Raw genomic sequence first — 9,655 nt, forward strand, 5'->3', positions numbered from 1 at the left:
GAACGTTCTGTGTTTGCTGGGTTAAACGCAAAAACTCTGCAGCGGCTTACTTTCCTGCATGGCATTGTATAGCCTACAGTACCTATTACGAATATTGTTGGCTCTTTTGTCAGTCGCTTTATAAAAGGGTCTGCTAAAAGCATAAATGTAGCTAAATGTAATGTAAGCATGCACGTTGCACTCCCGTTTGGCGCATGGCACAGCGTTCTATAGGCTACGTGTAAAAGGTAAAAGTATCAACGCAAAAACGCGTTCTTTGTGAATCAACCCATATTATGGTTATTAGATTAAAAAACCTCAGCGAATATCTGGTGATTATTTTCACAAGAATAACATAGTTTGATATTAATCTTATTGTCAGTGAAATTTATGTCAATGTCATAGTAGATTAGTTTTAACATATCACTAGTCTATGACAATAACATTGCCTGTGAAAGCAACAACCTTGGCTACTGGGTCTCTGGTCTGGCCTGAGGTCTCACATTTCACTCGATCATCCAGAAATAACCCAAAGGAGCAGAACAGAATATAAAAAGGAAGCTCTCTCAGTTTGACTTCTGTTCAATACCAAGAATGAAGTCGTCCAATGATGCAGCAATACTGCAGAATGGCAAGCGGTAGGAATACAGCTGCCACATCAAGCTGTCCAGCCACTCACGAAAACAGGCACTAAAATCATCACAAGAGCATTGTTTGAGAGAGAGAGAGTTTGTGATTGGCTTAATTCTTCTCATTGTACTTTTACCTTATTTAATTGTTTTACAGTGTCATACAAGGAACTTGTCAACGTGAGCAGTCTGATGATCTCAGATGTATTAGCTGAATGTGCACAGACGGGTTTATTGAGATATGCATCTCCTGATGTGTAATGCTGCCACACATGCAGGGTGGAGTCATGTTTTTAAAATGAAGAAATGTTTCAAAGATCAAAGGATGTGGTGAATTAAAGGGATAGTTCAAGTTCACACAAAAAAGAAAAGAAAAGAAAAAAGAAAAGAAAAGAAAAGAAAAAGAAAAGAAAAGAGAATTCTATCATCACGTCATTCCAACCTTGCATAGCTTTAATTCTTCTGGAACAAACAAGTGGAATTTTTGAAGTGAACGAGGACATGGCTGTCGAACTCCAAGACAAAAAAGCAATATAAAATGGTTGTAAAGAAGGTTCACAACTTCTGTGCTACATTCCGTGCTATGTGCTAAAAAGAAATAATGTGATGAAAATACCTAAAATGAGTCATTATTCAATGACAATCTTGACATTCATCCTCTGGTCATGTTTGTGATTGAATTGTTCTTTTGTGTCAGATATTTTCAGTGAATCAGGTGACCGGATAACCAAACTGGACTGAATTGATTCATTTGTGAATCAAACTGGTGTTATTCTGGATTTTATAAGTATAGCTACTAGTCAATAATCACTTTTATATTGTGTTTGTCATACAGCTAATGGCTTCAAGAGACATGAAAGAGTTCAGTTGATGTGCGGGCCACTTTTATGATACTATCATGGCGCTTTCATACTCCGGCTTAATTTACATTTATTGATCAGATGATAGACTTAAAAGGTCACTGAACTGAACAGACATTCCACCTCATAACTGTCCTTCACAGAAACCAGACAGGAATTTTGGCTTAGAACCATTGGTAGCCTACAAAAGTCTTTCAATGGGCCACATAGAAACAGGTGGAGGCATACGAAGTGTCCAGCAACACCTTTGTTTGAGGTCACTTTTCAAAACTTGTGTCATGATTAGTCCATCCAATCACCACCTGGCCAAACCTGTTCTACCAGGTAGGCCTAACAGAAACTGTACCAATGATGGCCCTACAGTATTAGCCTATTTCTTTGAGCAGATGCAGACTCTAATGGGGCTTTCACTTACCTATAATATTAAGCTGCTTAACTCTCTCTCACTCTTATAAAGGCAAATTCCTCAGGTTTACCTTACTGGGTGCGCCCAGCCGTGATAATAATGTGATGAATAATGCGTAAGGTGACACGCGGATGAACAAGACGTCATGAGCCTGACGTAAATCTACTACGGCGAAGGGCATCTTATGAATATTAATCAGGTAACACTGACGCCCGTTGCAACTGTCCAATGGCGAAGACATATCTATAAATATTAATTAAGTAGTGCTGACGTTGCGTTGTTACCTTCATAGACAGTTAGCTTCTACAGGCGAATTTTAGATTCATGAATATTAACAAAAACCCTTCGCCATAGTATGATTAGTAAACGCGGCTACTGATCGTCCGTCACATCAGCTCCGCAATACCGGCAAGGAGACAAACAGGAAACTATAACTTAAAGACAGCTGTAAGAGTTTATTTCTTTGTATGAAACGAGTGTATTCCTGTTATTGTACTGGACTAAGTTACCTGTTTTAATTATCTCACCTATTTTGCCGCGGAGACAATGCTTCAGTGTCTATCGGGAGGTTCGTGTGTGCGTGTCATAGAAGGTTACAGGTCTACGTGGTATTTTGTGGTCTTGGTGCTGGCGTATGTGGTGTATCTGATATTGGGGGCTTTAGTGTTTTCCGCGGTTGAACTGCCGTATGAGGAGAAGCTTCGACAGGAGCTTCGGGCCGTGAAGCAGCAGTTTCTAGATGACAATGAATGTCTGTCCGATGAAAGACTTGAGGAGTTTCTGGCTAAAGCATTAGAGGCGAGTAATTACGGTGTGTCGGTTCTCAATAATGCCTCCATTAGCTGGAACTGGGATTTCACATCTGCACTCTTCTTTGCCAGCACTGTGCTTTCCACGACAGGTGAGCACAGACATTCTCTTGACAACACTATGCATTATAGGATTTGTGTGTGTGTGTGTGTGTGTGTGTGTGTGTGTGTGTGTGTGTGTGTTTGTATTTTAACACATTTGATTTACATGAGATAGGCCCTACTTCTGATAATCTGAAGTCATTCTTTACTATTATTCACCCAAGAGGCTCAATGACAGAAAAGAGGCCAGTGATGTCATTTCATTAAGATCGGTCTGTCCTCTCTGATCTGCGATAAAAGCATTATAGCTTCTTAACTTACGCCTGTGTTGTCTGACAAGCTTGGATGGTCTTGTTAAACAGCCCAACATTTACATTCATATTTTTTATAAATACTAAAATATGCTTTAAAACAAGCATGCATGTATCTAGAAAAGAGATATGGTGGGTTCCCTCCCTCCATAAATTGTCAAAAGTCAACAAAGCTTTATGGGCCTGGCCCTGATTGTTAACATTTGCAATATTAATTAGGTACTTGCCAACACATAATAAGACAATAAAAAGGAGGTAACTAAAATATTGTCTTAATCTGCAAAGAGGAAAAGGTAAAAACATAAAACAATAAAATAGAATACAGTGTTTAGACACTCTCTTTCATACACAGAGAGAGAGAGAGAGAGAGAGAAAGAAAGAGAGAGAGAGATAATTTATTTAGCTTATTATTTTATTTTTGTTTTTGTTTTTGCTAATTAAACTAGTTAGCAAAAGTTTTACACAGAAACAAATAACACGTTGCAAAAGATAATTAAGTTGAAATCAATCACATGAGATAAAAACATTTGTTATAGAAAAAAACTGGATGTTATTTCACACGGACCAAGTTGTTTCTAATGGGCTTCATCATTTCAAATGACCTGCAGTGTCAAGCAATTGGCAATCGACTGAGTCACTACCACTAATAGTAACTGTAACATAAGTTAGTGCTCAAGATGCTTTATTAAACATTAGTGTAAAAGTAGCAACAAATAGAACACCAAATACTTTATTTGGGACCACTTTTGAACATTTTCTGTTCTAATGATAATGACCATCCTCACAGGTCCATTTTTAGAGGTTTTAGTATATTTATTAGGATACTCTTACATATAGCAAGTGCATACTCATATATTTGCAGTCCCTGTGGAGCCCTAGTGGTTTTGTAATTCAATGTGGATGATCTGTGGGCAATTTGAAGGGTGTCTGAAGGATAAGCATGCAGTGTGTGTAGTGTTTCCAAGGATTATGTAACTTAATCGAGCAGTATTTAAGTACTACAAAAGGAAACACCCTTGCATTCCTGGTGACTTTTCTTTATGTCATTAAGATGATGTTTAATACACAAATTAACTGGTTCATTAGAGTAAAATGCTAGATTGTCTTAGAATGTACAAAATACCTTTTCAAAGAGCTTCATGTTTTCTTCCAGGGTATGGCCACACCGTTCCTCTGTCGGATGGGGGTAAGGCCTTCTGCATCATTTACTCAGTGGTGGGAATCCCATTCACCCTGCTGTTCCTGACTGCGGTGGTCCAGAGGATCATGGAGTTCAGTACCCGCAGGCCTGTGGAGCATCTGCACCGGCGCTGGGGCATGTCCAAACCTCTGCTGGCCGGCCTGCACGCTGCCCTACTGGCCATTATTACCATCTCCTGCTTCTTCCTTATACCTGCCATCATCTTCTCAGTACTGGAAGAGGAGTGGAATTTCCTAGAGTCCTTCTATTTCTGCTTCATCTCTCTTAGTACTATTGGCTTGGGTGATTATGTGCCAGGAGAGGGCTACCACCAGAGGTTCAGAGAACTCTATAAATTGGGCATTACCTGTAAGTGCACAGTCAGTTGAATCCTTATTGATGTACAGAGCCATATATTGTACATTTCATTTGAATTTTACTTTCTTACATTCACACATGCACTACCGTTCAAAATGTTTTCTTAATGTTTTTTAAAGTCTCTTATGTTCACCAAGGCTGCATTTATTTGATCAAAAATACAGTAAAACAGTAATATTGTGAAATAGTATTACATTTAAAACGACTCTTTTCTCTTTTAATATATTTTAAAATGCAATTTATTCCTGGGATGGCAAAGCTGAATTTTCAGAATCATTACTCCAGTATTTAGTGTCACATGATCCTTCAGAAATCATTGTCAAATGTCTTATTATTATCAATGTTGAAAACAATAGAATATTTTTTATTGCAATGTAGAAGTATTTACTGTCACTTTTGATCAATTTAATGTATTCTTGCTGAATAAAAGTATTAATTTCTTTCCAAAAACAATATCATACTGACCTGTAACATTTGAATGGAAGTGTATGTGGTAGGGACAATGAAACATTTATCAGAACTTTAACTTTGGACTTGAACTTTATCTTAGTTTGCTAAAGAGATACATCAAGGGGTCATTATCCATCTCCCTTTAACCCTATCTGTCTTTCTCCTATACAGTCTATCTGATATTGGGCTTGATCGCGATGTTGGTGGTTCTGGAAACCTTCTGTGAACTTCAGCAGCTGAAGAAGCTCAGGAAGATCTTCTACATAAAGAAACAAAAAACAGAGGACCAGCTTAACATCGTGGATCATGATCACCTCTCCTTTGCCTCTGTGTCTGACCCGGCATCCTCATTTAGAGAGGATAAGACTGATCTGTTTCCTGACGAAATGGTCTCCACCTCACCTACTCCTACCTCTAATGGACCAATGGACCAATGAGGCATCCTGAAATTCTGTATCTAGAACCCGACACATCAATGTTTCTGAAGCACCTCCACTAAGAGCATAAATGTATTGTTAGGTTTCTCTGCTGTTAAGTTAGCTAAAACGTACCATAGATATGAATACTTGAAACACCGGCTAAAGGTAAGTTACAGTGCTGTGGAAAAGGATTGTATGAATTTGTAGAATAGTTCATAATATCACAATATCAGAAATTCTTCATGCAGCTACTGAACTGAAAAACGTGTTGTGACCAAGGTGCGTGCGCGCGCATGTGTGTGTGTGTTTGTGACGGATAAATCCATCAATGAATTCTGAAAATAAATAGTTAACTGGTAAGTGGTCATAGACTAGCTGTACATATTCCGGTTCTTGTTAGGTAACTTAAAAGGGATCCATATCTTGTATTGTAGGTTTACAGATGTAATAATGTAATCATGTTTTCTGGCTATTCTAATTTGAACAATTGCTTTAGGCTGGAATATACCACACATCTTTTGTACAGATTCTTGCCCTGATTGCAGTCTGAACAAGTCAGCGCTACACTCTTAAAAATAAAGGTTCTTTATTGGCATTGGTGGTTCCATGAAGAACCTTTAACATCCATGGAAACTTTCCATTGTACAAAAGTTCATTTATAGTAGAAAAAGTCATTAAAGTCATTTATAGTCATTAAAAGTTCATTTATAGTATACTAAAAGGTTCTTTAGGGAACCATAAATGCATTAACATTAACATTTATTTTAAAAGTCTGAGGCATGCCAATTTTAGGCAGTCGGTGTAGACAGATTTAGCAGAAAATCATGTAGTGTAATACAGGCACAGACTCCGATTTTTTTTTTAAAACTTATTATTCCATCCAAGCATTCCGTCAAAGGATATCAAACATGTTATCAAACTATTGTTTTCATTTGGCAGCAACAATGTGCACAATTATGCCTAATTTTGTTGTGTTCATAACTTGAAAGTCTGGTAGTGTTTGATCCTCAGTCGTTTAGTGTAAAGGTTGTGTAGTGTATTCCTGCCTGAAGCCTATTCAAAGTCTGCAAGTGTACGATGCCTAGTGTTTTGTTTTTTTCTCCATTAGATTTTTAGACAGGGGCAGGTCCCTGGTGACTTCTTTTTCCTTTTTTTTAACATTCCATAATGCTTAAAGGGAATTTAAAATATATTTTTAGTAGAGGCATAAGACAATCAAAAAGCTGTATAATTAATTTATCTACTGAAGGGATTATTGTGTTTTTTGCCTTTAGTAATGTTGGCTCTTCTGAAGCAGTTCTGTTTGTTGCAGTAGGCATTGTCCACCACCTAAGGGTGCTGTAGTGCCATTTGTGTTGTATTGTAAGCAAAAAACAGAAGTCACATCAGTGCATCAATATGCTCTTCTGAGTGACTGGGTATATTGCTGAAGGAAATAAATCTAATTTTATCATTAATTTATAGTTTTCAGTTTTATATTTTAATTGTATTTCACATGCCTTAAGATGCTGGAAGTTGTGCATTTAATGTATGTTTCAAGTCGCACTTTATCAAAACAGAATAAACTGGTAATAGATCATGTGATTGTATCGTGTCCATTCTTCAGCAAATAGCAAGATGCTGTACAGTACATACACAACAGAACTTGCAGGACACATATTAAAAAATAATCCGAACTCATCTCCTGCACTTCGTACCCCTATCATTTTGCTAGGCTATATATTAAAACCTTGCTGAGTGTGGGCGCTTTGTGGACCCGAGCAGCTGTAAGGTCTGTTAACAGTCTATCAGGATGCCTGCTCCGTGCTGTTAAAAGAGATATTTACTCTGCTGTTTGAAAGTGAATTTGATGCCATCCTGTAATTGTGGTGCTGAAATTGAGCCGAGGTTATGTTAACAAGGCCCCGCAGCTGAGCTCACCTTGATAAACTTGAACAGGGCATATTTCAATAAGTTGTCCTCTGCTTAGAGCATGTGAAACTATAAGTGACCTTCTTGAGTTCCCCTAGACATTCACCTGAATGTTGCACTCATTATCATCACAGCATAAGATATTGTTGAGAACGGTGAGTTTGACAATGTATTTTGCTTGTATAGGCGATATAGGAGTTTATATTTCAGGGGGTTCTCCAAAGGTAAATAATTCCTTCGTATCATGGGAAAACTATGTTTTTTTTTAAAATATATATGTGGTATTCAGAATGATTTCTTGTTAGTATCTGTTGTTGTTTTTTAATTCACTATTACCATTCAAATGACAATATAATTTTTTCCCCATACCTCAGATCTCAGTAATGCTTCATTTACTGTACTGACTTAATATGTTTCTTCTAAAATTCTTAAGGAGAAAAAAATAGGCACAATAGTTATTTGTTGGCAAACAGTAAAAGTACACATCTCAATATTAATGAATGTGAATATGGTTATTATAGCAAATACTTAAATACATTTAAACAATAAAAAAGTAGGAAATCAATATAAATAATTTGGCTTCAGAAGTATTTGATGAGAAATATTTGAGATATCTGACTGTCAACAATCTGAGACATTACTGAAATATCTTCGGAAACTCCAGAACACAAGATCAAAAATCTCCATTTGATCTCCATTCAGTCTCATTGTTATCTAGGAGAAAGAACATATATATTTAAGAGATCTCTTGAATTTACTTTTCCATTGAAAATTGGAAGTGTGGTACTAAAGGTAAAGGTATTTTGTCTGACTGTTGAAAGATTTACTATACATACAACTATACATATTACATTTCCCATATTTATTTGAAGATATGACATAACAGCAACATAAATTAAATTTAAATAATTTCACTCAGCTTATAGGTTAGATGTCTGAAAGAAAGATGTCTAAAATGTACATTTAACTTATGGAATTACTGAATATAACCCCATGAATTACAATAAATATTAAATTAAAAATAATAACACTAGTAACATGCAACTCTGTGGGCCTTCTGCACCAAATCATGGGGGAACCATCTTACCCCAAGGGTCTAATTTTATATTTCACTTCGGAAAAAACATCTCGCCCCAGGTGGCATCCCTTCTGTTCTCCTTGAAGAGAACAAACTATTGGATACTGCAGTTGTTATTTATAAATGTCTCCTTTTAACTTTGCCTTTGGTTTGTCCTTGATAAATGTGAATGATCTCCACCAGCGCTTTGATAGTTCTCACCCAGGATTTTTCAATTAAACTCCCTCTCCCATGGCCTGTGTTTATCCAAGCCAGTCTACTTCATTAGATGTAAGGTCTCGCTACAGTGTGTGCCAAGCTCAATCTTGAGTTAAGCATATGCAGTGGCTTCTCCCCACGGCGTTCTCCAACGGAAGGTGTTAGGAGGGTATTGATGGCGCTGTCAGAAGTTTTTGCTTAGCTAAGCACAGGTCTCCTGACTGAGGAGGTGGAGACGGATCTTCCGATCGATAGGTGCCAACCAGTTACAATGAACTCCCCTTCAGACACACACACACACATACCGTGGCTCACACCCCCACTGCTAGCCATCTTTCAAAACCTGGCTGTGGACTGTGAGGCTGCCACACTGCAGGGAAAAGATCCCCACACATGATGTGCCGGCACAATGCAGAAAGGGGACCAGACTCCAGCACCCTGTGTGCAACTATATCCTCAAAAAGACAGGTAAAACTTATACATTTGATTAAGTGCTGAAAAGCTAATCTGAGTGACATTTTAATGACTAAATGGCATTATGATGATTTTAAGGTGTTTTATTAAGACTGCTTTGATAACCAGCATAGATCTTTTAATCCTTAACTTACTGTCTTAAAGTCTTGTTTTTTTGTTTCCTCTGCTATTTAATTTAGAAATCTGGCTTTACATTTATTTATTTATTTTATAACAGGCAGCAAATGCACAGGTTTTTGTTGCAATTTTGTTCATGTGAAATATAAAATTGGTTATTTGTCTTTGTTAAATTTGCTAAAATAACGGGTAACACTTTACAATAAGTTTTCAATGGTTAACATGAATTATATTATTTAACATGAGCAATGAACAATACTTCTACAGCATTTATTAATCTTAGTCAATGATATAGTTTCAACATTTACTAATGCATTTTTAAAATCAAAAGTTGTTTTAGTTAATGCACTCTGAACTACGAACAAACAATGAACAATTAAATTTTTACTAATGTTTACAAAGATTAATGATTTA

General features: G+C 36.9%; 1 protein-coding gene across 1 annotated transcript; it reads left to right on the top strand.

Annotated features, from left to right (window-relative positions):
* Window positions 1–2,212: 2,212 nt before the first annotated feature.
* On the top strand, window positions 2,213–5,556 carry kcnk1a (potassium channel, subfamily K, member 1a). The gene is made up of 3 exons (XM_056268873.1): window positions 2,213–2,775; window positions 4,190–4,585; window positions 5,216–5,556. Exons 1-3 carry the CDS (start codon window positions 2,421–2,423, stop codon window positions 5,479–5,481), a joined length of 1,017 nt encoding a protein of 338 aa, XP_056124848.1. The 5' UTR covers window positions 2,213–2,420; the 3' UTR covers window positions 5,482–5,556.
* The last annotated feature ends 4,099 nt before the right edge of the window (window positions 5,557–9,655 follow it).

Source organism: Rhinichthys klamathensis, unplaced genomic scaffold (assembly GCF_029890125.1).
Source record: "Rhinichthys klamathensis goyatoka isolate OS25496 unplaced genomic scaffold, OSU_Roscu_1.1 h1tg000277l_1, whole genome shotgun sequence".
NCBI classification, from domain to species: domain Eukaryota; kingdom Metazoa; phylum Chordata; class Actinopteri; order Cypriniformes; family Leuciscidae; genus Rhinichthys; species Rhinichthys klamathensis.

Bases quoted from the DNA above. Each gene is read 5' to 3' on its own strand.
- kcnk1a (XM_056268873.1), top strand. From the start codon at position 2,421: ATGCTTCAGTGTCTATCGGGAGGTTCGTGTGTGCGTGTCATAGAAGGT. The intron at 2,776-4,189 runs GTGAGCACAGAC...GTTTTCTTCCAG, and splicing joins CACTGTGCTTTCCACGACAG to GGTATGGCCACACCGTTCCT. The intron at 4,586-5,215 runs GTAAGTGCACAG...TCTCCTATACAG, and splicing joins CTATAAATTGGGCATTACCT to TCTATCTGATATTGGGCTTG.